This window comes from Dermacentor albipictus, chromosome 4 (genome assembly GCF_038994185.2).
Source record: "Dermacentor albipictus isolate Rhodes 1998 colony chromosome 4, USDA_Dalb.pri_finalv2, whole genome shotgun sequence".
In the NCBI taxonomy this organism is placed as follows: domain Eukaryota; kingdom Metazoa; phylum Arthropoda; class Arachnida; order Ixodida; family Ixodidae; genus Dermacentor; species Dermacentor albipictus.
In genome coordinates, this window is record NC_091824.1 from 148,461,585 (window position 1) to 148,489,267 (window position 27,683).

Consider the following 27,683-nt stretch of genomic DNA (forward strand, 5'->3'; position numbering starts at 1 on the left):
TGCGTGTAAATAACTTTATGGTTTCTTAATAATACGAATCAAGATAGGCTAACTGCTCTCGCCAGAGAGAGAGAGAGAGGAGAAAAGCAAAGGCAGGAAAGTTGACCACGTTGCTCCTTGTTTGCTACCCTATGCTGGGGGAGGGGCAGAAAAACAAGGAAAGAGAGAAGGAAAGGGATGATAAGTGATGTACGTGTACATACAATTGCAATCAAAGGTGGTCCCAGAGCTCAAACGGGCAACAGCGCTCTTGTGACCCTCTGAGCGGATAACGGTCGAGTCCATGGTCTCAATACTTTTTCTTCTGTGAACGCTCTGGGTCCCGTCGCTACCAGAACTTCGCCAGAATTGTAGTGGGAATTAACACGTAGTGTGAGCAAACCAACGAATCTCTTATTTTCCAATTTAATAACATCTTAAAAGTCCATTTGAATTCTGAAAAAGTGTACTTTTTAGTTGTCTTTACACGAAAAGCATCAAGTGTGCAGAAGTTCGCCGTTCATACACCATAACGCTATGCTCAGCTTCACCCATATATGCAGTTCTCGTATGCAAAAAAAGAATATACCAGCAGGGTGTCCAGCCCTTTCAGGAAAACTTACAACTGGTCATCATGGAACGCGATGATTACGTTATAAATTTGTTAGAAGACATTTATTGTGACCTCATGAAAACACATTCTCGGCTGCGGTTCTGCACAAATTAATAGCGCAAGTCGAGATGTTTGTGGGACGCTGTAAATTGTTCCGGTGTGAGCGATTAAGCATCGTTGGCTATAAAAAAAAACGACAAAAATCTAGACAGAGAAAGGGCAAGTTTTATAATGCATTTCGGAAATAATCCACTTATTTCCTGCGTAAGCAAGGACCAACGCACAAAGAGGATAGGTCAGGTCAAGAAAAACCCGAAGCTAAGTGAGCGGACTGTATATCAGCGTTGCCGGCTGAATTATATGTGATTACGTGGTCCCACAATTACCTACAGTGAAAATTTATTCCAGTGAACGTTGAGCACGCAGGAATGCCGTACGCTTGAACGCGTTGTCAGGATTGGGGGCTCAATCCCATCGTCCGTGGTCCTTTGCCAAGATTGGAGTACGGCATGAATTCGGAGGTAGCTGGCCCATGCCGTCGTCCAACTTATTTACGCTGAGATCGTTGATGAAGTGAAGAACTGCTTCTCATCGAGAACGAGGAAAAGGGGTTTATTTACAGAAATTAACTCAGTCTAACTTGACTGCTTGAGAAAAAGAGTATCAGTCCAACATGACTGCATGAGAGAAGTGACTCAGTCTAACATGACTGCTCAAGAGAAGTGTCTCAGTCTAACATGACTGCTCAAGAGAAGTGTCCTCAGCATTCGCACAACCACAGTTTTTATACACTCGATCCGCCGGTCCTACGACGCGGCGACTGTTCGTTTACTCATCACCAACGCGCCGCTGCTCTGCAGAACAGTTTACGTACACAAAGGCAACCGCGCTCTGATGCCCGACGACGGCGTTGGCGGGTGCCGTTCCGGGAACTATCGTTGCCGATCGAGGGTCGCTCGTTGTTCCGTGCCACTCCGAACCGCGAGAAGCACAAAAATACGTCGTTCCCGCGGCAGCTTGTCCATGCGTGTCAAATCAGCTCCGCGTTGGGGAACTCCGGAATCATTGTTCACGCACCGAACTAGTTCCGTCACAATGTCGAAGGGGCTGGGGGAAGGCGGCGGATTCCAGCGCAAAGGCCGCTTCTTTGAACGCCTCCCGGCTGCAGCGACGGAGAGGGAGAGGTGCGCGTCTTGCACCCCTTGTCGTAATCGGGTGGCAAGGTGGCAATCTTGCTTAGCGGCTCGCCATTCTTAACAGCGCCTCCATGGCCCGAAAAATCTCGACTGTCTAGTGCTGACAACCGCTAGGCAGGAAGAGAACGGCTGCTGGTCATGGGGGGATTGATGTCTTGGCTCGCAGCGACCACTTGTGCATTGATGTCACCGCCCCAAAACATCCAACAAGGACAGGCAACTGCAAAATGAACCCCACAACACGGCTCTGCGCCGAGATGGCGTGCATTGGCTATCACTTTAGACTCGCTAGGCTTCAAAAAAAAACAACAACATAAGTGCAGAAGCAAAAAAAAATGCTGCATTTCGCTATGCCAATTTCTGAAGCAAATTCCTGCTGACACATTCAGCAATCATGGAGGGAATCCTGCTAAATGAGAGGGGATCTTCTTCGCTTAATAAAAGTTAACACTAGTAACCCTAAAATTTAGGCGGGACCCTCAAACGCAGAATTCAAATTAGCCTGCTCAAACCATCCGCATTGCTATGCAACTTTCCCTTCTTATATCTAACGGAGAAGTTGTACTCTTGGAGAGTGAGGCTCCATCGGAGCAAGCGGCCGTTTTTGTGTGACATTTGATTGAGCCACGTCAGAGGACAGTGGTCGGTATCGAAGATGAACTTCGCTCCGTACAAGTAACACGACAACTTCTGGGCGGCCCAAACCAAACAAGCGCATTCCTTCTCTGAAGCGCTGTAGGCTTCCTCTCTTACATTTAGTTTACGGCTGGCGTAGAGGATAGGATGCTCCTCGTTATCGTCGCCGACCTGACTAAGTACCACGCCCATACCTCTGTCGCTTGCGTCGCATTGAACTATGAATTCCTTTGTGTAGTCTGGCGCGCGAAGCACAGGGCGAGAAACCAATAGCGTTTTCAAACTTTGGAAAGCGTTCTCTTTGTCCTTATACCAGTGTACGTTACTCGGTGCTCCCTTTCGGAGGGCGTCTGTTAATGAACTTGCCAATTGCGAGTAACTCGGAATGTACCGTTGATAGTACCCTACAAGTCCCAAAAATGAACGAAGGTCCGTTTTCGCGCGCGGCTGAGAAAATTCTCCAATCGTAGCTATTTTCAGCTCAGCCGGCCGTCTCATGTCCTGACCGACAACATGGCCCAGATAAGTAACCTGCGAACAACCAAACCTACACTTTTCCGCTTTCATCGTTAAGTCGACTTTAAACGTACGAAGCCTCGCATTCTTGTCGTAATAGAATTTGGCGTTCCTTTGAGCTATTTCCATGTTCTTTCCGACTAGTTCTTGGGTTGCGCTTAGCCGCTCCAGTAAATTTAGCACCTATTCAACCACGGTTGGACTCTCCCCTCTTTCCTCCCACATCTCTCTTAACATTCTCAGTGGAGACCGGAGTGTCCTCCCATACACTAGTTCTGCTGGTGAGAACCCTGTCGCCTCATGTGGAACCACCGTTCGCAAAGCAAACAAAGCTGCCGGCAGACAGTTCTCCCAGTCCTCCTTGTGCTCGTAACAGAGCGCACGCAAAACTCGCTTAAGCACCGAATGCCACCTCTCTACACTGTTTGACTGAGGGTGATAGACAGAACTGTGTATTAACTTTACCCCGCACTTTTGCAAGAATGTGGAAGTCAGTGCGCTCGTGAGTACTGACCCTTGATCTGCCTGAATTTCGGCTGGAAACCCAACTCGTGCAAACACTGTCAAAAGCGCGTCTACTACTTCGGTGGAGCTGAGCTCTTTCAAAGGGATTGCTTCTGGAAACTTGGTGGCCGGACACAGCATGGTAAACAAGTACCTGTAGCCTGATTTTGTTTTTGGAAGAGGCCCTACCGTGTCTATTACAAGTCGTCTGAAAGGCTCTGTTATTAAGGGCACTACCTTCAGTGGAGCTTTCCAAGTCTCTCCTGGTTTACCAGAACGCTGGCAGGCGTCGCATGATCTTACAAAGTTTTCTACATCTTTGAAACAGCCAGGCCAGTAGTATTCCATAAGCAATCTTTCCTTTGATTTGTTTATGCCTAGGTGGCCGGACCACCCATTTCCATGACAAAGACTCAAAAGGTCCTGCCTATACTTAGTAGGTATGACTAACTGATCTAAAATCCTACCCTTTCGATCTCTGTAATGCCGATACAACAATCCTCCTCTCTCATGTATCGTTACGTTGCGCCTAGCAATGCCTTCTTTAGCTGTGTCATGTAATTTTGCTAAGCTCTCATCATTCTTTTGCTCAGCTGCCAGTGACTCTCTATCCACGCGTAAGAGTTGATCAAAGTTCTTTGAGGCCGGTGATAATAACGACCCTGTCTCGCTTGTGAGCGCGTCTGCTTGCTCTTCCTGCAGGCTAGAACTCTGACACTCTAGTGCTACGCTCTCATTGAGCTGGTCAGCTGGCAGGCTCTCCTCAACTGTTCTTTTGTCCCTCGGGCCTAGCTCGGATTCGGGTATTGAAGTTATCCCCTTTTCTGCTTCCGCTGGAGGAGCTTGAGCATTTTCAGCCGAAAGCGCCGCGATCTTACGAGCTTGGCCTCGGGTCAATGCCTGTACTATGCCCTCTCCCAGTTTGAGCCCTCTGTCACGCAGTAACTGATTCGAGCGATTCGAAAAGATGTAGGGATACTGCAGTGACAAAAATTTGGAAACTGCAGCCTCAGTCTCTAGCTCCCCGAATGGTCCACTGATTTTGACTTTGGCCATGGGCAGACACACGCTGTGTTCTTCTACAACCTGTTTTATCCATGCTACTTCTCCGGTGAAGTCATCTACCATCACGTAAGACGGATGGACAATGTCCAGCGTGGCGGCACTGTCTCTTAGCACTCGGCATGGTTTTCCATTAACTTGCAGGTCGTGGAGATATGGACTTAAAAGTTCCATATTCTCATCTTTTTCCTCCACGTAGGAAAAAACTACGCTAGACTTCTCGCAGTTTACAGCTATATGTCCCAGTTTGTGGCATTTGTAACAGCGAATTGGTCTAACAGATTCGAATTTTCTTTTCTGTTCCTTTTGTGCGGTTTCTCCGTTAAGTTTCTCCTCGCTCTTTTCTGCGGGCTTTTCCGCCATGTCTACAGGCTCTGATCGTCTAGTTTGCGCACCCTTTTTGAACGGAAATGGTTTCCGCGGTCCATTTCGACCGTCCCAGTTTCCCTCCTCGGCGTTCAACTTTCTACGGGTTGCGTACTCTTCGGCTAATTCAGCCGCCCTTTCCACAGTGTTTACATTACCTCTGTCTTGCACCCACTGTTTCACAGCTTGGGGGATGGTTTTGTAAAACTGCTCTAGACACATGCATTCAATGATCATGTCTCTGCTGTCGTACGCTTCCGCGCTTTTAAGCCACTCGACTAGGTTCGCCTTTAAGCTATACGCAAACTCCGGATAGCCCTCGCTATCTTTCTTGCCTGTGCTCCTAAACCTTTGCCGAAAAGCTTCGGCTGAAAGGCGGTATTTCTTCAGGAGACTAGCCTTAACTTTTGCATAATCATATGCATCCTGCACACTCAGTCTGGCGATTACTTCCGCCGCCTCACACGGCAACATAGACAGCAACCGCTGTGGCCATGTACTCGGGCCGAAGTTTATCTTCTCGCAAGTCCTTTCAAAATTGCTTAGGAACAAGCCTATGTCGGTCCCGACCTCAAATGGCTTTAATAGCCTGTCCATGCGGTACGATTCTGCCTCACTTGATCGACCCAGAGCGCCTTCACTTCCTTGAGGCAACTCCAAACGTTTGCTTTCAAGTTCAAGTTGCATTTTCCTTAACTGAAACTCGCGATCTTTATCGCGTTCCTCTCTCTCTCGGTTTTCTCTGTCCCGTTCTTCTCTTTCTTTTTCCCGTTTCTCTCTCTTTTTGAGAAGTTCCAATCCCATTTCAATATCTTGCTCACTGGCCTGATTGGAAATTAGCTCCAATAATTCCGATTTGAGCATTTCCTTGCGTACATCTAGGCCCAGTTCCTCACCAACAATCAACAACTCGTCTCTCAGCAGTGTCCTTAACTCCATGACTGCTGCTTTACTGCCTTGATTCTGCTCTCTAAATCTAGCTAGGAAAACACAACCTAGCTAACACACAACAATCTAGCTTCCCTACTGTTCTAAACAGAACAACCACAAAATGAAGCCTAGAGAGTCAAAGCAAAAACCAAGCACTCACCGCAGATACAGCACCATGTCGCAAAGTCCATCTCACCGCTGTCAGCCAGTTGTCAGGATTGGGGGCTCAATCCCATCGTCCGTGGTCCTTTGCCAAGATTGGAGTACGGCATGAATTCGGAGGTAGCTGGCCCATGCCGTCGTCCAACTTATTTACGCTGAGATCGTTGATGAAGTGAAGAACTGCTTCTCATCGAGAACGAGGAAAAGGGGTTTATTTACAGAAATTAACTCAGTCTAACTTGACTGCTTGAGAAAAAGAGTATCAGTCCAACATGACTGCATGAGAGAAGTGACTCAGTCTAACATGACTGCTCAAGAGAAGTGTCTCAGTCTAACATGACTGCTCAAGAGAAGTGTCCTCAGCATTCGCACAACCACAGTTTTTATACACTCGATCCGCCGGTCCTACGACGCGGCGACTGTTCGTTTACTCATCACCAACGCGCCGCTGCTCTGCAGAACAGTTTACGTACACAAAGGCAACCGCGCTCTGATGCCCGACGACGGCGTTGGCGGGTGCCGTTCCGGGAACTATCGTTGCCGATCGAGGGTCGCTCGTTGTTCCGTGCCACTCCGAACCGTGAGAAGCACAAAAATACGTCGTTCCCGCGGCAGCTTGTCCATGCGTGTCAAATCAGCTCCGCGTTGGGGAACTCCGGAATCATTGTTCACGCACCAAACTAGTTCCGTCACAATGTCGAAGGGGCTGGGGGAAGGCGGCGGATTCCAGCGCAAAGGCCGCTTCTTTGAACGCCTCCCGGCTGCAGCGACGGAGAGGGAGAGGTGCGCGTCTTGCACCCCTTGTCGTAATCGGGTGGCAAGGTGGCAATCTTGCTTAGCGGCTCGCCATTCTTAACAGCGTACACACACACGAGGTCCGCTGCAAACACACATTGTACGTGGAATGTGGTCGTATACAGCTTCCGCTTCACATGTGACTGCGGACAGATGAACAGATGAGGCGTGGTTGAACAGATAAAGTGTCAACAAGACAATTTACATCCCAGGGCTCATATATGAGATTGTGATTTTGGTAACACATTGCTAGCACAGTTAAAATTAAATAAGACATTCCTTGAAAAAAAAGATTGATATTTAAACATTCGATGGGGTATGGCTGCTTCTCCAAGAGAGAACGAAACGGGCCGCAACTATACTGTACTTGGCCTTTATTCACACACACACACACACACAAACACACACACACACACACACACACACACAAACCTTACGCGCGCGCGCGAGAGAGAGAGAGAGAGAGAGAGAAATAGAAGACAGGAAAGGCAGGGAGGCTCTGTTCGTAAAAGTATAGGTGCCAGCCAAACACCACGTTGGGAATATTATTAGCGAAGTCAGGCGTCCTGTCGATTGGAAACAGCTCCTACGAGCGAAAAACTTTGCGAACTCGACCTCTGTATATTAACAACAACCACTTCATCTTGCTGTACGCACTTGTAATAGCCCTGTTCCTGTGTTCGTGTTGATGTTGTCGATAAGGTTTGTCTGCGTGGTAACCGTCACATTTGCCATTAGTAGGATGGACTTCATCGTGAGTTACAATGTTACTCTGCTGCGTCGACGGTTCTTCACGAATTGATCGAGTTGCGCTCTTTTTCGAGCCCAGAGCAAGAGCGAAGGCACCATACAGGCACCGTGTAGTATTTTGTGGTTAACAAGAAACTCAGAATGAAGCGTCACGGCCGCTCGATCGAAAGGAAGTGTCCGCATTCCCGTCAACCGAAGTCGTCACTGGTTAAAAAGCGAAGCGAAATTCTCCAGTATTGGTCGAGCTGGGGGTCGAACCCGCATTAGAGGATTAGGGAGTAGGTTGTCGAAAAGTTCGAGATGCCTGGTTGCCATAGTTCCAGCGCTAAATGTAGCCAAAGCTACTGCGCACAACTGCAGCATCGACCGCCACATTAGCAGGCTACCTTGGAGGTTTACTCACATTTTCCCGGCGAAAAAAAAAAAAGAAAAAAGGTGTCGGCGCTGATATCCTTCCGAGACTAATATACGCATGATGACAGAAGGTAAAGGGACCAGATGTGAAATTCACGACGCTTTTCGTTCGTAAGAACTGTTTAAATTAAATTATGGGGCTTTACGTGCATGCCAAAACCACTTTCTGATTATGAGGCACGCCGTAGTGGAGGACTCCGGAAATTTCTTTAAGGTGCACCTAAATCTAAGTACACGGGTGTTTTCGCATTTCGCCCCCATCGAAATGCGGCCGCCGTGGCCGGGATTCGATCCCGCGACCTCGTATTCAGCAGCCCAACACCATAGCCACTGAGCAACCACGGCGGGTTGTAAGAACTGTTTGCCATTGGCCAATTGCCTTCGTAAATATTATGTCCAACATCGCGATTGTCTGGTGCATTTTCCAATGAACAGTTATAGCGTAAAAACATTCTTTCTGAATACAGGCCCACGGTAATAGTGTAGTTAATGATGGCTCTGATCCTTGCTGGCTCTTCAAGGTGGTATCGGGACGTATAGGAAACGGAAGCAGGACTTGTGCTGTAGTCCACAAATATCGGAGAGGGCGCAGCGACGCTCTCTGACTGGTACGCAGACTGCCTCGGCAAGCAGGTCGCGGAGGAGCGGGACTTCTCTTTCAAAACGCTGAACTTCACCTCGAAACCGAGCGCGTAGGAAGACGCTCGTCGTCGTCGTCGTAGTATCGGCGACCTCGATGCCGCGACGAAGACTTGGCGTCACGCCGAATTCCAGTTTGGAGGGAGAGACATGATTCAAGCGACGCCGCGCCTTGGTTCACGGCCGGAAGCAGCCGTATGACCCCAGCCTTCTCTGCCTCTCTCTCTCTCTCTCTCTCCGCCTCTCTGTTTGACTGGTAGTATATGCATTTGGCATTAAAATTATGCTGCTTGTTTTCTTTTTATACTGCTTACTATATTTTTAATATATTTTTTATGGTCACAACCATGAGAAGTTTGTTGCAATGCTACTCTTAAAATCACGTATTGCCGTACAACCAAGCTGCCGATAGCCGCATGCTGTAAACTTACGTGCGTGTGTGCGTGCGTGCGTGTGCGTGTGTCTGTGTGTCGCATACAACTCACGCACCGTCATAAGCTATAAAGACGTGAGAATGCAATTTAAGAACGGTTAGCGAGCCAATCATATCCAAATGAAAAATATAATGAAGTATGTCAAACTTTCTAAAGCTGTAGGAGCAAGCAAGCACAGATAGCTGCAACGAAGCGATCCCGAAGAATCGTGCATTCGAGAATGATGATTGCCGACACTGGCTGCAGGCTGGTGTACGCTCAAGGTTAGCACAAGCGCACGGGACCAAGCAAATGACATTCCTTAAGTGTCACGACTTGGCTATCGCTTGCGGCGTCCTTGCGTATACCGTTTTCGGCAAGCGCGATTTCGATCACGAACATCTCAATGGTAGGTAATGGGGCGAAAATAAAGGCGCTGCACGCTCGGTCCCGCGTATTCCTGCTTGGCTCCATCTACAAACATTCCCTTCAATGACTCCGTCACGACATCCCGCGATATCGATTCCAGCACGTAGCGCACGCATATTATATACGTAGAGAATGAATATCGAGCGTACCGTGAACGCACAGACCGTAATGTTGAAGTCGTCTTGGCATATCTCTCCCCCCCTCCCCCCCCCCTCCCTTACTTGCACTCGCAATGCGCAGACCGGCAAAAACAAAGGGAAGCTCGCAACTTACGCATTTTTCTTCGTCGCACTCTCGCTTTTACGTGAGAGCGTCGAGGGGTGAGGACGTCGACCTGCGATTCGTCGCACAAGCCCCCGTAAACCGTCATAAGAGTGAAGAGGAAAGGCCGTAAGGAAGACAACAATGACAACGAACGCGGGACGCCCAGGTGTAGTGCGGAAGGAAGGAAGGAAGGAAGGAAGCGCCGGCTTCTCCTTGCCAACTGCGTGCAGTGCAGTCAAAGCTACCTGTACCGACAGTTCATTGCTAACTGGTAGTAGTGGCTGCGGCGCCTTAGAAGAGGAAGGGCTTGAGAATTTCGCGTAGTTGATCTTGTGATGATCGTTCCATTCAAACAGTGTCGCGCACGGAAAGATTAGAGTCGAGCATGGGCGAGTCCTTCTGGATTTCGTTTACGATTGGCTGATGGTACCTGCAGCTTTCGCTACACTGCATGGAGCTGCTGAGACGGAGTACAGGAAGTCCTGCAGGGCAGGGGAGTTGGGTGTGTGCACGTGAGAGCGTGGGTGAGTAAGAAAGGTGGCGAGGGTGGTGGTGTTCGAGGAAGGAAACCTGACGGCGCGGTAACCTCCCGCTGTCGGCGTCATTCGTCGGCACGACTTCGCATCCGCAGGAAGAGGGGTTGGGGGGGCGTCAGCTGCACACAGCTACGGTGTTGTCTTTGCTCGCTGGTCACGACGTCGCGAAGCGGGCGTGCCGCGCTTGACATTGGTGCACCGGACGCACGACTTGCGGTGCCGAGCCGCGCGTGCGGCACTGCGGCCGGTTGCAAATTACGCGTAGCAGCTGCGGATCGAAGAGGCTGTCAATGTATAGGATGGCGGGCCAGTTCCGCTTGCTGCATGCTGACCCTTGCACGATAGTGTTTGGATGCGTGCTTTTTCGTTGAGGGTCGAATCAATACATAATTTGATATAAGTCACGAAGCAACACGCGAGCTAGCAAGGGCGATGTCGTGTGGACATTTCCTGCCTGATTAAGGGCAGAATGAACACACTGCGATATTGCCAAGGTGTGCGCTGTCTCACGTCTGTTTATTAGTATTATTTTTAAAAATTGTCCCGACAGAAGGGACCATGGCGAGACCACTGGGATCCTAATCCCCGAACTCTTATCTTGCTAAAGCGTGCCCAGCATCTTTTCGTGTTGTGGTTCCTTTTATGTTTCACCTGCATAACAGCCCGCCAGCACAGCCAGTATACTGAACCGCGTGACCTGGATTATTTAAACTTTCGAACTGTCTATCCACTGCACGAACAGTTAAGATGTAACTTAAACCATTAAGTGTGCAGCGTTCAGCGATTGAAACGCGATACCCAGACCGTATATGACGGGCGCCGCGTTTTGCGCCACCGGAGAGCGCTGGGTGATCACTAGGAGATCAAATGCAGTCACAATACGTCACAAAAGCTCTCGCCTTCATCGTGTATACCGCAATTAATCATCTCGGTTTTCCCAGCTCTCAGCAGTAGCGCAAAAAGCGCCAGCAGCCACGTGCTCCGAGTATGGCGTTTCGATTGCTGAGCACTGTACAACAATTTTTCTTGTTAGATTGATAAGAAAGGATGCTGTCGAGCACGCCCAGCAGTCACTCGCTGTTCTACCGCGGCCCTTTGTTTTGCATTCGCCATCGACTCAGAAAGTCTGCACACCTCCTGTTTTCTGTACTACTCCACCCCTTTGTCACACACGAAAGCTTCCTTTCTCGCCCCCTCAACCAGGTTACTTATCACAATGACGTTATCACTACGCCTCCCTAGACTCGCTGTGGCACTCCCGCAATGTCTGTTCAGTGGCGAGCCTTACTGTGGCGTCACGTCCTCAGTGCTGTTAAAGTTGCTTGTGAAGTACCCAAGTGGGTGACCCACCAGAGCAACATTTGCTCCAAGTTTCTCACGATTTCCTATCAGTCCTCGCTTCCTTCCTTGCTGCTGTCGTCACTGGGTGCGCCGTCGCCGAGGAAACCTTTCCGTGTATTGGAGCGCCTCTCCGCCAAGGAAGATCCCAGAGTCCCCCGCCTGCGAACCCATCTCCATATTCCGTGCGCGCAGCAGAGCGCGGCTTTTTCGCTTGCGAGCGCGGATAGCAACCTCAAACCCCCGTGCGGTTGCGTATCGGGGGGAGGGGGGGGTGTTCGAATGGGGAGCGCCGAGTGAAGCGGATTGCCTGCTCGGGCCTGTGCCTCTGTCATACCGCAGAAGCGGTCACGCGAGATAAAGAAGGCGCTCTGTGGATTTCGTTCTTTTCTTTTCAGTCAGCACCTATGGGTCTATTGCGTCAGCGTTCGCATACCTTCCCCTGCTGCAAGAGGGATGCAATGGTTGTTCACTGTTGCGAACCTGAATCGTGTGCACGAACCTCGTGTCGCATCGCTCAAGTGCCCCTCCCCTATTGCTTCACTGCCATGTGCTAAGCGAACGACCTTTCCATTTGTTCCCTTTTACACTGTTTGCCTCAAGCGAGGACAAATCCGAGTTTTAGAAAGAATTCCGAAACAAAATGCGAAAGATATAGAACGTGTGAACTTTCGGTTATTTGCCAGCTAGAATAGAGGCGGAAAGCTGACATTCTGACACAATTATTTACTAACCAGCAGCAAGGCAATGAGCTGGGAATTAAAATGATCTAGCCGCAAGAACAAATTAAAACATTGTCTTATTGTTAACTCCACATATGGTAGGCGACGACGAAAACAATACGTTTCAGTTCATTTCAATGAATATGATCCGTTACAGGAAGTTAAAATCATCTTAATTCAAACGGCACATTCATGACTTACTGAATACAGAGAAAAAGCGTTCAATTCTCAGATCTTCCATGTTTTATGAACGTTCTTCTGGGGTCCACAAGATTATTAAAGGGACGGTTAAAAGGATTTGATTGCTCGGCATATGGTCAAGCTATCAAAAATAATTTGTCTCCCCTGTTATGCTCTTGTTCAAGGGTATGACGTCGTCCCTCGCTGTCATCTGAAAGCATACTACATATAGTACGTACACGTATGCACCCTACTGCAGCTGCTGCTTTGATGCTGCAAGGTGGATAAAACTGAAGTGTTCGTTGTCATCATCAAAAGCCTTCAGTACAATAGTACAGTAGTAACATACGCATATTTTCACTCTGCGACCTTGCAGTTATCTCCTCTCGCTTGCGGTTCGCTCCAGCTGCACTATGAAACGTTGCAGTTGGTCTCTTCGATGGCGTCGCTCACCTAGTGTTTGGTGTTTCATCCATTTGTCAATAATGTTTGATTTATGACTGCGTGGATCTCATCTTCTTTTATGCGCTTCGTGAATCGTCGCTACCATCGCCGGTTGAGATGCCAAGAAATATTTAATAATACCATACACAACCCACGCTTCATGGCATGGACGGAAAATTTTATGCGTTATGGATAACAATTTATGCCCACTTTGTCGTGGCACATAATGAAGGGAACGGAAGTGCCCTTAGCAGAACGGAAGAGCCCTTAGCAGCCATCGCATGGGCAGTTGCGTTGTTCTGTATTGATCTGGGCCTCTGCACTCTATTCGAGGACATAAAGGGCTATGACCAACGTAAATAGTAAAAATACATCTCTCTGTATAATACTCCCAACAAAGGCAACGCCAGTGGCAGACACAGCTTATTAAAGATTAATGAAGTACGCAAAGATAGTTAGCTCAAGGTGGCTTTTTAGGTGATTTTTAGGTGATAATCACGCTGCCTTCACATTGCTCAGGTTAGCCTGGCTATAACTTGTTAACGAGGTTAATCCAGAGCATTGAATCATGGAATCTTGCGTGGCTGGTGTAGAGCGTATTACATATAAAGCTAATTTGATTCGCATTCTTTAGGTGGTCCAAGGTCACACCCAAAGAAGGGCAATGATGATGATTTCCAATGACATCTTAAAATGTGGGTGGCGACAAATAGCCACCTAGCCTTTGCAAGTTACCTATGTGCTACTATATCGTAATCTAGCACACCGGTATATCTGCCTTACCTCATAAAGTTACCTACGCCTGTGAAGATCCTGCTCCGTTGTCCTTCCTGATTTTCTTTAACTGATACTCTAAACGTTTCTTGGATATCTCGACCACTGACCAGTTAGATCTCCCACGAGCTTTGAACCCGAGCGCCTTTGGAAGGTGGATATTCCCTAAATCACCTGTTGCGTGAGTGCCTGTCACATGAAGATGAGATTCATGCTCGCCGGACTGCTCTAGGAAAACTACAGTAAGATGACGATTCGGGCTAGTCGGTCGATGTTCGTGGTGAATTTTGTTGGAAGCCTCATTTTACATCTCCCGTCTCCGTTGTCGCGCTTCAAATAAAATTGAGGAAATCTAGATGACCGGCCCTTTGCAAAGCAGAAGATCCTGGAACCCTGGCGTGGTGCGTCTGCGATGGGGAAGACCACGAAAGCTCTGCTACGCGCTTCTTGAGGTCTATCTTATATGACCGCCTGTGACTGACTGAAGGATGAACGCTTGTGCATGGCTGTGCGTGCATGCGTGCATGCGTGCATACTGTGAAATTTTCTTCTCTCCTATCACTCCTCTTTCCCACTTCTCTGCAGTGCAGGCTCTAGCCAACTGGGCTCGGCCTAGTTCACCTTCCCTTGCTTTTCCCTTATCACACTTCTCTCTTTCTCTCTCTCTCTCTCTCTCTCTCTCTCTCTCTCTCTCACTCTCTACGTACGGTTCTGGGTGGGTCCTGCGCGGCCTCTAGCAGTAGTGCCTGTAGGGTTGCCAGCCAACGAGCGAGAGTCCCGCGGTTGCGCAATGCGGACAAGGGGGGAAGTGCATCCGGTGAGGCGCGCGCGCGCATCGCACCGTGAACGGGACGCTCATCGATGTTTCTCCTTGCGGCCCCTCATCGGTGACGGTCGCGGGTCATCGCTCAGCGTTGACGCCGACGTAACCCGGCGCGTAACGACACAGCGCGTCGTCCCGGTTCTTCTTCCTCCTTCGGTCTTATCTGTCCTTCTCGACAGGTAGCACTGTCCCATCTCGTTTCGACCGGCCTCCACAGAGAGAAGGAGTAAAGTTGTGGTTAAGTTTTTAACTGGCAGGTTCCTCCCGGAGGGAGAGAGTAAGCCCCTCCGCTCTTCACTTCGCTGCGACGAAAAAGGTTGGGCAGCAGGCGCAATTAAGCCACCAAATGGGAACGCGATTCGAGAAATCGCCGACAAAAACATCAGCGTGATAGCTGCGTGGAATGCGTTTGTTTCTTGCTTCTGTTTTTAAGTTTTCCGACAACGCGGAGGTCCAAGGTACCACGATAACAGGCGTAATTAAATCACCTCATACACGTGTTCAAGGAGTAACACGTTCTTTCTACGTTCGTATATATAGTGTTCGTCCTCTTCAGAATTTGAATCTACGTGGGTTAAACCAAGTAGTGATATACTTAAATGCACAACGCTTTGTTACGGTGTGTGACACTTATTATTTTGTTTTCACGGGAGAAGCTAATGACAGGGGGAAGTGGTTGCTTCAAAGTCACAGATCAATCGGAGCTTCGGAGCACCTTACATTTATGGGCGCATGCGCATAACGTAAAGATCAAACTGAGATATGTTCCACGTCACCCGAAACAGGCAATTGCAAACAGAACACAGCACATCCATAGTGGGCGACAACAGCTTAGGGATTACAAACCAGCTCCACCTACAAAAACGCAGTGCCCCTGCCCTTAACCTCTGAAAGAGAGCCGAGCCAATTGGAGCAGTGTAAATGCTAAGATAATTGAAAAATAAAAGCTAGTTATGTATAGTAATGAAAAGACAGGGCTAATTGGTACATGCTAATGATTGCGTGGCAGTAAGTTTTGCAATGGCAAATATTTACAAGGAAGGGTACAAGGACGCAGAAGGACGACGCGCAAAACTACCAACTCTTTATTTTTGTTAGAGAACACGTTAATACACAGAGCGATCACTTTGTATATTAACGTGTTCTCTAACAAAAATACTGAGTTTGTAGCTTCGCGCTTTGTCTTTCTGTGTCCTAGTTCCTTCTCTTTAATTTCTGCCAGTGAAAAACTGAGTGCCACGTAATCATCAACAGCTATTTGTTTCAAAAGAAATGTCAGCTATGGCTAAGCAAAGGTATAAGGATCGCGCATAAAACTGCCCAAGGCGTTCAGGTTTCATCCTCAAACCACTGACACAAAGACCGACTTGTACGAAGAAAACCGTTGTTTCAAACAAGGGCATTCACTTGACGTCAGGTAAATAAGCGAACCTAATTGGCTGGCGCATCTATGCAAAATTGTTTGAGTTGGACAGGGTACATATATTCCTTTAATTCGTAGGCTGTCACTGAGTGTAGATGTGCACAGGAATCTGCGTATGGAAGCAGGCTGAAGATGCTAGTATGAGTTCGTCCAAGTGCAACTCAAACAGGTTCGTATGTCCAGCAGAGTGGCGCTAGTTTTTTCTGTTACCTTTACTTTAGTAGCCGCTTGAGACAACGTCTCAAGAGGCTACTCCCACAACCTGTCCCTTTTCTTGCTTAAGATATTCTTAATGTCGGCTTGAGAACAAGAGCTCCGCCTCCACTGAGACGGAAAGTAAGAACCTGAGCGCACGTTTTTCGCCAGTCGCTGTTCTTGGCAAACGAACCCACTCAATGTCAGGTTTCCTCGAAGTTTTTTTCTTTAGCCGGACCATCCAACTTTTTTCTAGAAAATGTAAGATGTTAAGCTGTGTTTATACGTCAAGCAATGCTGTTTCTAGCCTCGCAACTTGAAGTCGGTATAAATCCATACTTATCGATGGTTCTAGAAGCCGGATAAGTGAGTCCGCACATGTCAAGCACGAATATAATGCTCGGAGGGAAGTAGCTGAGAAGTTTGTTGGGAACTCAAACAGATGATGTTTCTGTTTCTGGCATATGCTCCGTGTATTAGGTTTTGCGAGATTCGAAAGCCAGCCCCATCGAGAGCTTCTGAATATGACATGATGCTCTGGTATAGCAGGACTCCGTGCAGCATACACTGCTGTGTGCAGAAGACACAAATTATTGTGTGCCAATATGCAATAGTCAGATAGATTTACAGCAAACCTCTGACACTTTGTAGGTGAGTGCCTGGAATTAAAATGAAACTATATAGTTGCGTTAAGGTATGCCTTCGGGTTACTTAAAAGCTGTTATAAAAGCGGACGCATACGTGTCATGAATTGCTTTGCATGGGGCCGCATGACACATGCGCAGAAGTTCAGTCGATTTGTTTCTAGCTTTCAGTGATTTTTGTACATCAATTACTGAAGAGCCCCGAGCGTGAATTTCTTGGGAGGTCACAGCTAACCATTTTGATGAAGCTCTGCTACGCGAAGTACTTTCACTTAATATCGCTTGCTTTCTTATAGCTTAGGCCAGGGAATTACCTGTTTAAGCTCTACTCATTGAGGATGCTCTTCGACAATTTGTCATTTTAAAAACACAACACAATAATCATAAATTGCAGACTATTTTCCCTCAAGGATCTGCCCGAATATGCAACGCATTGTGCTCTCATCACCAGTCCATTATTTCCCAGGAAAGTCAATTACCTCGGCCACACATGGATTTTCCGCCTTGGCATTTCAGCGATACCGTTTGTGGCTAACAGAATTCCAGAAATTGATTAAAAAAATCGGCAATGAATCCACCAGAAATAAATTTCTGACGCTCCTGCATATCGGTCGATTGCGAGACGGCAACACGTTCGCATTGACTGATTGATCTACAACAGAGACCAGCTCCACATCTTCCTTTTACGTCTCACCGCACAACGAAAGTAGCAGGTACCGTTTGTCGCAAAAGACGTTTTTTACTTAGGCAGAACCATTTGGAATTCTCCCGGCAACAATATACATTGCTGATAACGAAGTAAATAACAATTGGGTCATATATTCTGACTCAATTACAGCCCCTAAGTCCTTGGTTCGATACTGTTTTTTTATTGCCAGTTCCTGTTCGCTATTGTATGTAGTGGCAAATACCCTGATCATCGATTCATATTATGCCATAGAGTTCACCCGCAATGTATTCCCAGTCATAATGGTATAAATAGAAACTAGGTAGCCAACCGGCTGGCAACGGATACTTACTCCTGGAATGTGATAACCCTTCTCGAAATCGTTCAACTTGAGGCCAGAAACGTTCTACGTAAGATGCGTAGGACACTGTCTGAAAATATGGGGTTAAATATGTCATTGTCTGCGTCGAGTAGACTGCGATTTGCTGTAAAACTGAATGTTGAATGCAAATTCTATACCCTTCTGCACCGTTTATGACTGGACGTGGCCTACACACTTCTCTTTTTACGCCACGTGAGAAAAGAGACAACCTGCAAATGCGCATGCTCGAACACTCCAGACGCTTCCGTGGAGCACTTGCTCACAGACCTCCCACAATGTGATCAACATTGAGTCTATTTTCGAGATAAGCCACTTGGACAAACATACATTTCTATTAGGAAAATGCTTGGCTCATGGTCATGCCACGCTAAAGCGAGATGTGCCTTTACCGTTCTACGGGATTTTCCTGTAAACAGCAACCTTACTTATTTGAGTTGATTTGTACATCTTTATGAACTGTGTAAACTGAGTGTTTGATGTATAGACTACTTGAAAATATGGCATTATAGTGTTACGTATACAGTAATGCTTTAATTAAACAGTGTACAATGACTTCTACATAAGGCGGTATGGTACGCGTGTGTCGTTTCTACTTGTTTAGTTTGGTTTTGTCTACTGTTTATACTTATTTTTTGTAGGGTTAGTGTGTTTGTTTCTGGCACGTGTGTGACTATTTATAGGGAAACCGATAATTACAATTTCTCAACAGTGTGCTGGGATAGCCGGCTCTAACGTATCCTACTGTCCCATCGGTGCGTTGTTATTAATCAACAGCAACTTGCCTACTTGCATCGGATGTGTCGTTGCTGAATGATAATATCAGTTGTACGTGATAAGCATGTTGTCAGCGCAAATGGAGCTTGGCGTTCAACTTTCAAGCGCTGTTACACGTAGAGGATCATGTCAAAAACATATGTCTATGTAAGATTAATTCCCTCAACATACTAATGTTACGTCCTTGTGAACATAAATTAAGGGACAATATAATTGCCTTTGTATAAAGAGATGTCGTCAGGCGCCGAAAGAGGCTATGGAGACCAACCTCGAGCAAGAGAGGGTGACAAAACATTAGCACTTCATTTTTGGTGATAACTAAAAATATATTTTGATTGCGCAACTTATAGTTGCCAATTCAAATATCTGATATATGCGCACCATCTGTGCAGCTGTACCAAATTCACAGTCGACAATAATGCATGCACTTTGCATACAGTCAGCCCTCTGCATGCAGCATCCATAGAAAGAAACGTGATGTGAAAGTAGCCGCGAGTGGATTAAACTCACTGCATTCTGTGTCATATCATATGCCCCTAACGAGTTCGATCATCTCCTATTAATGACTTTTGGGCCCGTATTCACTTCTTACCCTAGAACTGCCCGTCGTATTATTGGGCCTATCATTAATAAAAGGGGACGGCCAAAGGCTAGGAGAACTTACGAACGAAAAGCTTTCTGAATCCGGCCCTTGTATCTTTTGCATGTGAATATGTGACATTTGTAGTATTACGTGCAAAGCTTTCTATTTCCCTTTCCTTGCAACACCTCTGCGAAAAAAACACTTCATTCTCGTTTGCATAAGGTTATACGTTCATGTCCTCTACTTTATTACGTGCTATACGGTCTTGTCAACGGGACACAAAGTAGCTACAGGTCCCTTCAAGCTTTTACGCCTTTCAAGAATCGCAAGTTGAATTAATTGAGATGCTTAGGATCCGTCACGAACGTCCGCCCTTTGTAGACAAGGACAATCTTGGTCAAGGGCAAAATACATGTACAAGCACGAGCTCTCTCTGGTGAAGGCGACTTATCCGGCTGCCCGTCCTTGAGGTTATGGCAGCGCCTAAAGGCGCAGCTGTTCTTTTTCTACGCTTTTTTTATCACCGAACATCTCAGCAAGTCAGGTGTGCAGTAGCCGTGCAGTGAAGTACAGTTCAGTTTACTTCGGAAGAGGCAGATATGTGCCAGTGCGCAAAACACGAAGGGAACGTTCCTTGATAAATAATAATAATAATAATAATAATAATAATAATAATAATAATAATAATAATAATAATAATATAACCGTATCCCATGTGGCGTATTGTAACTGTGTGACTAATCTAAATTACAGTTCGAATCAATAATTGGTGTTTCGTAACGGAACCACTTGTGAACCTTTAATTCTCAGGCAGGTACTGTTTCGTAATATCACATGAAGGGCTGGAATTAAGTTCGATTATCGGTGGTCATTCCTGCATATAGAAATGTAGAGAGGCCTGACCTTGCCTTCCTAACCATTTGAATGATAGAACGAAGGTTTGTTTGCACTGGTTTCAGGTTCTGCTTGAGAACGTTGCTTATTGACATAGCTAATTTTGTTGCATTAGCATCGTTGCCGCTCGACATGCTCTATTTTGTTTCTTTTTGCCCCTGCGTCGGTTCACATCCACGGAGTAAAAAAAAAGGTGCGGTAATAGTCCTCCAGCACGACTAAAGTACAAGAAGCACCTCGTAGAGTCAGAGACACCCAGGGTCATCGAGCTAGCTCCTTCGCACCAGCGACCAAACTTGTTCATTCTTTGAGGTTGTGATTGCGAGACATAAAAGCTAAAGCGACACCAATGTATTGATGGTAAAGTAGTTTTTAGCAGTACGGAATATATTTTGAACTGCGCAATCATGTGAACACGATGAAATCGTAACGCGCCTAACAAGGGCGCTCGGAAGTGATAACTCTGCAGTGCTGAAATCAGCCCATGATGAACTCCGATAGCTTATTTCATAGTTATGTATTGGGTTCTTGAAAGTGCTGGCATCGTTTGCTATCTAGGAGCGCCGAAGTTGCAAGCGTGCGCATTGCTTTTGTCATCGCAGCAGCCCTCAAGGAAGCTGACGCTGGCGCTCCTCACGCACGGCGTGACACCGAGTGACCGACCGCGACATGGAGGCGCCGCCGTCGTGACGCCCTTGCGTCGAGAAGCGACCAGCGGTCAGCGTCGGCCGTCCCGCGCGACTCCGTCGACATTCCCAGGGGCGGCCCAAGGGGGGACGGGCCACGGCAGCGGCACGTCTAGCTCGGAAGCAAGAGCCGGAAACCTGCTCACCTGGACTGCTTTTCCCAGCGCTAGCGGCGACCGCGGCATCGGCGCTCGCGACGACGACCAGGTGCCACGCCACGGCCAGCGCGGCGATGCACCCGCCGGCGAGCGTAATCCTCATGGTCGCGCACTGAGGTCCTGCACCACACGGCTCGAACCAAGGTGCGGCAAAGAACGCCTCAGGCAAGGGCTTGGTGGCGGTGTCTCGGTGGTCGCCATGGGACCCGACGGCGGCTGGCGGAGCCGAACACGCGCGGCATTATCGTCCTTTGGTTCTCGTTTCTTGGGCTTCCCGCGGCGGCGGCGGCGTTCCTCGCGGCCCCACCGGCCAAGACGGAAGAGGGCGAGTGAGTGGGGGAGGGAGGAAAGGGCGGGGGACCTGACCGTACAGCGTTGCGGCGGTCGGCCCCTTCTGACGCTGCGGCATTCCAAACAGGTTTGGCTCCCGAAGAAGAGGAGGCGACGATCCGACGGGCGCTGCCGTCTCTTTCCGCGGCGAACACCTTACACCTTCTCTCTTTCGGAGGATGGAAAGAAAGAATGAGAGAGTGAGAACACATATGCTCAATCTCCGATCCTGAAGTTATTTGGTAAAGCTGCATCGACGTGCGCGCAGGATATTGGTGCTCTTTCACGTGGCTCAGAATAGTTTGCCGCGCACACCGTCTCCTGGGAAATAAGTTGACAAAAATTTCATGAATATGAAGTCAGCCTCCAAAGTTTGTTTTGTGAACTGACAACAGCTATTATGGCAGTCCGCTGTACAGTGACGCATAGCACAGCTGGGCGCTCTGTGTTGTACGTCTTTATAGCCGCCGCTTTTCTGCAGCGTCTGACAAACATACAGATAAAAATTAAAAGAAATGCCACATCCAAATTCACTTTTAGTTTTCTTGTAAATCAACTGCTGTGGAGAAACTGACGTAGTGGGCGCCTCATCAACTTCACTTTTTCTGTTCTACAAAAAAAAGAATAGATAATTATAATTCATATCATCAGTTTTCAACGTTTCCAGGACGACGAAATAAAATAACAAGGATAGACTGTTCTCAAACTTGAATATTTTTACAACACGCCGTGAGGAATACTCGGCTGTGCTCTGCTCAGTTGGGCAGCGTCGCCCTGTTCGTCGTCAACAGCACTGCTTCTCCAAATCGGCCAGAATCGAACACGGGCGCACGTGACTCGTTCCTCGCCAGCGCACCGCGAGTCTCGTCGTCCAGGCTACCGGAGAAACAGGACTGCATATGCCTCGTCCAACGTCAAGCGTACATGCACGGAACCCTGCTCTTCCCCCCAGACGGCTGCCGCTGTTAATCCCCGGGACAGGCCGGCGGCCCTCGCCGAGGCACAGCGGGAGCTGCGGGGCGCAGCCAATCTGCATTTTTCTTTCGTGCTTGCTTGGCTTTGGAGAAATTCCCCTTCGGCCAACGCTGCCACCCCTTTGGCTGCGGATACTTGCATTGACGGGCCACTTGCGCGCGGAGCAGTGGCGTAGCAACAGGGGGGGCCGGGGGGCCGTGGGCCCCGGGTGCAAGGGCCCAGTGAAGGGGGGGGGGGGTGTCATATACGTCTGAAGACACCCCTCTTTCCGCCGGCTACACCCGGGGAGGGGGGTGACAGAAGGCCTATGGGCCCCGGGTGCCAGACGACCTAGCTACGCCACTGGCGCGGAGAGAAGGTAGGCCGCACTGCCGGCCTTGCCCACCTCTTCGCCCTCCTTGCAGCCCAGCAGCCGTCGACGAGAAGCGATGCGAACTTGCCATGCGTGGCCGACGCACCTGCCTGTCGATTCATTCCGCCCATGAACGGATGGCGCTGGGGTTCAAGGGCTTGCTTAACACATTCGGCGTGGTGTGCGTGCTATTATGACCGCAGAGAAATGTTGTCACGTTGAAGTGACTGTAAGAAAGCAGACAGTGCGTAAACCACGAGTCACGAACGTAGCTGTATTGAATGAACTCGTGTCCAGATAAACAAGCGACGAAGCACGTCGGCCGAAGTCGTCGGCCGCGGAAATTTGATTGACGGGTCAAGTGCAACCGGTTACTTACGCATGACTCATCGTGAAATACAGCGTAATTGCTGGTGTGCGTGCGCGCATTTTCAAGGATGTATATACGCCACCATCGCGTCGCGCCAGCAACCTGATCAGATAAAAGTATTTTGCTATGGGATCAGCGACAACACTCTGGAAATTTCGGATAAATGTAGGCGTGTCTTGCGCCGAGCGAACTTTGTAAGAGCGGTTAGATGGTGAAAAGCGGTCGCCTAAAAAAGATAAACAGCGCGCTTGTGTAGACACGCAGCTCTTTCTCGTTGCTGTAGCTGAAGTATCATTACTGTGATGAATGAAGAAATGTGATGTCACATCGAGTCGAGTGGCGTGCCGGTTTCGTTGTTGTAACAGGAGAACTTTGCATAAGCGGGAGCAGGAGAGGAAAGGCATGGAGTTTCCTTTATGGACATGATTTTAAAGGAGAGGTTGGCGACTTCAGGTGGCACCGGCTACTCCTCGTCCCAGAACAAACAAAATGAAGTCACGAAATGTGGCGAACAACACAGACAGACATGAACATGATTCGAGGAAGTCACAAATGTTAGTCAGACAGAAAGCAGTCTAACCAGAGCAAATGTCTGGTTGACTACTCTATACTGGGTGATGGTGAAAGGGCATAAAGGACAAGAAAGATGGCAAAGAAGGACGAATCCGTGCACACACGAAGATGATGATAAATAAACTTTATTGTACGAAGGGAGCCCGAGGCGCATATAGCAATGATCGTAGGCTGTCTGTTGGCACGTGCTATAGCGCAAGAAAACCAGTTTCGCTCGAAATTCGAAGCACTGACAACTGAAGTAAAGTATTGGACAGCTATACGAAGCGAGGTTCTTAGTTTTACATGGGGCATCAACTGCAGTAAGCATTCGCCTACAAATTAAATTAACAAGCATGTTGTCTAAAAAAAAATTATGGGGTTTTACGTGCCAAAACCACTTTCTGATTATGAGGCACGCCGTAGTGGAGGACTCCGGAAATTTCGACCACCTGGGGTTCTTTAACGTGCACCTAAATCTAAGTACACGGGTGTTTTCGCATTTCGCCTCCATCGAAATGCGGCCGCCGTGGCCGGGATTCGATCCCGCGACCTCGTGCTCAGCAGCCTAACACCATAGCCACTGAGCAACTAACAAGCATGTTGTCTCGCGCGCATAGATAAACATGAACTGGTCTCACTAGCTGACCGCGAGCCCTTGCTTTCACAACGCTAGTGTGATGAAGAGCATCGGCAGCGGGGATCAAAAGCTTGGGGCTGCCGCTGGCTTCACTTTGTAGGACGATTAAGGCGAAAGCCTTTCTAGGCTCATGGCAAAGTTCGTGTCGGCAAACCTGACCACGTGAGTGTCCGCCGAAGCGTCATCGTGCCATATGAAGACAGATTAAAGACAGATTGAAGAATGAAAAATGATTGATAGTGACAGTTAGCGAATAACGTTACAATAGAAATTGGTAGAGGTTAGTAATGACTAGTAATGATTAATAATGGCTACTAATGACTCCGAAATGACCAGTATGTCTAACGACGGCTTGTAATGACCACAATTGATTGGAAATGACTAAAAAGGCTTAGTAATGACCAGCAATGACTAATGACTGAAATGACTTGTAATGACTACTGATGACTACGAAATGACCAATATGTCTAACGACGGCTTGTAATGACGACAATTCGTTAGAAATTACTAAGAATGCTTAGTAATGACCAGTAATGACTAATAATAACAAATGATTTGTAATGAGTACTAATGACTACAAGATGACCAATATGTCTAACGACGAATTGTAACGGCTACAATTGATTAGAAATAAGTAAAAAGGCTTAGTAATGACCAGCAATTAATAATGACTGAAATAACTTGTAATGACTACTGATGGCTATGATATGACGAGCATGTCTAACAACGGCTTGTACTGACCAAAATCGATGACAAATGACTAAAGATGGTTAATAGTGAGCAGTAATGACTAATGACTGAAATGACTTGCAATTACTAGTGATGACTATGAAATGACTAGCATGTCTAACGACAACTTGTAACGACTACAATTAAAAATTACTAAAATGCTTAGTAATGACCAATAATGACTAATAATGACTAACATGTGACCAACATGGTTAACGACGGCTTGTAATGACCACGATTGATTACAAATGACTAAAAATGCTTAGCAGTGAGCAGTAATAACTAAAGGAAAGAAGAGAAAGAGAAGAGGCAAACAAAAAGAGGCGAATGATAAGAGGAGGAAGAGTGGCCTTTCACCGTTCACCTCTTAAGAGACCCCGCAATCTTATGTACGCTTCAGCGGAAGTGTAGGACGATAATTCAGAATTGAAAAGTTGTTGGTGAGTAAGGCCAAAAATGAAGTTCATATATACCCGTGCAGTTCTTATGCACACACCCAATTATAACGTTAGTTGACCTGATTGTGCCATTCCACACTACTGGGACGTATTCAAGTAATGGGAGACAGATGTATGTAAACAATTTGGGAAAGGGAAGTGGGGTGCGGAAATCTCTTGTAAGTCTGCAGACGGTACCGAGCACGCGCAGGCCTTGGGATATGTTACGCGCTTAGAGGGGGCTGAGAGCTTAACGTACAATCAAGAAGCACACGCAGGTCACTTACTTCAATGACACTCGTCAACATTGCACGATGAACAAAATAAGGAAAGACGATAGTACGAGATTTACGCTAATATGACAGAATTCTGGTTTTCGATTAATTTAGATTTAGCGCGTTTAAACAAAAACAGCAACAACAGCAATAGCAGCAACAACTACAACAACAATAGCAACAACAGCAGCAACAACAATTATAAAATAACCAAAGAAATGTTTATTATAGTGCTCAGTAACGGCTATGGAGCCTTCGTACTGGTAGACTTAAGGAGTAATACTCGAGACAAAATGTACATAGAAGACAAATGTTTTAGACCAAAAAAAAAATGTGAGATAGGAAAACAAATAGGGAAACAGAAACTGAGTAAGCGGGCGCAAAAGGGAGTCAATCCTACAATATGTTTATCTACATTTATACAAAACACAGGAAATAAACTCTAAATATGTCAATGCAGGCACAATACTCATTAGTTTTTTTTTTTTTTTGCCCTGCAGGAAACGCGGAATGCTGCCTGGTACACTTTTGCGGCACATAAAATTGTACATGATCAAGAAGATTTGGGCAATGTGTAATGACATCGATTACCTTATAAAGGAACAAAAGGTCTGATCTAATACGTGCTGATTTTAGGGGAGTGAGTTGACCTATATTTCAGAGGGCTGGACTACGGTCGTCAGAATGGCAATAGCGGTGTTCGAAAACAGACATCACTTTATTGCGGACGCGTTCAATGAGGTCAGAATTAAATTTCCACGTTCCGCCCCAAACTACAGAGGCATAATCTAGTAGTGGAATGCACACAATAGAACACAATTCTGTAAAGACAACAGGAAGTAGAAGTCATGGGATATACGGCAAACAATACCAGGAGCGCGAAGATATTGCTATAAATAAATAAATAAATAAATAAATTGATAAATAAATATTAAGGAAGAAGAGCGGCACTAGAAAGTTCCAGGTTTCCGGGCGTACGTCGCACCTCCAAATATTGTGACGAGGTTTATTGGAGGTTTATTGTGACGAGGTCTATCAAGCGATAGCCAGAAACACAGCAGCAGCAACGCCGGCAGCTCAGCTGGGCGGGCGAACTGGTCGCACGACACGCGATGGAACTTTCGAGAGCCGTTTTTCTTCCTTTTAGAAGCCGCGGCTTTTCTGGCAATCGCATGACGACTCCAATAAACCTCCTCACAAAATAAATAAGTAAATTGTGGGAAAGCTGCGCGAACAGGTAGCCGCCGTGGCCGCGGTTTATTTAGGCCGGCCAGCCACGGCGCAGTTGGATATCGGGAGCGGCCGACACCGCGGCCTCTCAAGTCGAGCGCGCTGGCGTGTTCTCTTCTCGGGCTACCTGCACGTGAGACCATCTTCTTCTTGGCCTGCTTTGGAGACGATAGTCACGGCACAACAAAATAAATAAATAAATAAATAAATAAATAAATAAATAAATAAATAAATAAATAAATAAATAAATAAATAAATAAATAAATAAATAAATAGCTTATTTAACATGCCCAGGAGCAAGCCTAAGGTCCGAATGCTGGCGCCCGGGTAAAAAGAAAGGTTAAAAATACAAATACAAATACAGGAAAGAACGTACAAAATAGAAAATGGCAATTATGAAAGGAACAGTTTTGAAAACAGAATGAAAGGGAATGAGTAGAAGATTTTAGTTAAGTACAATATACGAATGAAAAGACGACACTAACGAATTGTATACACGACAGAATAAATAAATTCGTAATCTATATATCATCAGTAATACTCACATAGACGTTTCCACTCGGATATTGTGCCTGGAAGAAAAGAAAATTGGAAAGTGTCATTTTTATCAAAATCCGAGTTATAGAATGGACTCGATGGTATCGTGTAATTTGTGCCATGTTTTGCGATAGTGTCATGTAGTGTTAATTTTTTTTTCAGTGTGTTCCATGTGGACAGAGGAGGTAAATGTACTCCCAGGTCAAGGGCTAACTAATCAGGGTGTCTCAGCAAACATTAGCCAGAGTCTAAAAGTATGCGAATGCCACGTACATCTCATCACATCCAGCTACATAGCTGGACAGAAGCAAGGTAATGTTTGCCGTCGCTTGGAAATATCCAATTTTTTTTCTTTCCTCCTGATT

General features: G+C 47.1%; 1 protein-coding gene across 2 annotated transcripts in view; it reads right to left on the bottom strand.

Annotated features, from left to right (window-relative positions):
• Positions 1-27,345, bottom strand: part of LOC135902187 (mediator of DNA damage checkpoint protein 1-like) — a 71,136-nt gene extending 43,791 nt beyond the window's left edge. Inside the window, exon 1 of one of the 2 annotated variants that reach the window (XM_065432154.2) lies at positions 20,880-21,788. In XM_065432154.2, the coding sequence (XP_065288226.1) occupies positions 20,880-20,994 (115 nt within the window). In that variant the 5' untranslated portion in view covers positions 20,995-21,788. Of the gene's footprint in view, positions 1-20,879; positions 21,789-27,326 lie in introns of those variants that run through there. The other variant, XM_065432155.1, reaches the window with a different exon arrangement.
• Between the last annotated feature and the right edge of the window lie 338 nt (positions 27,346-27,683).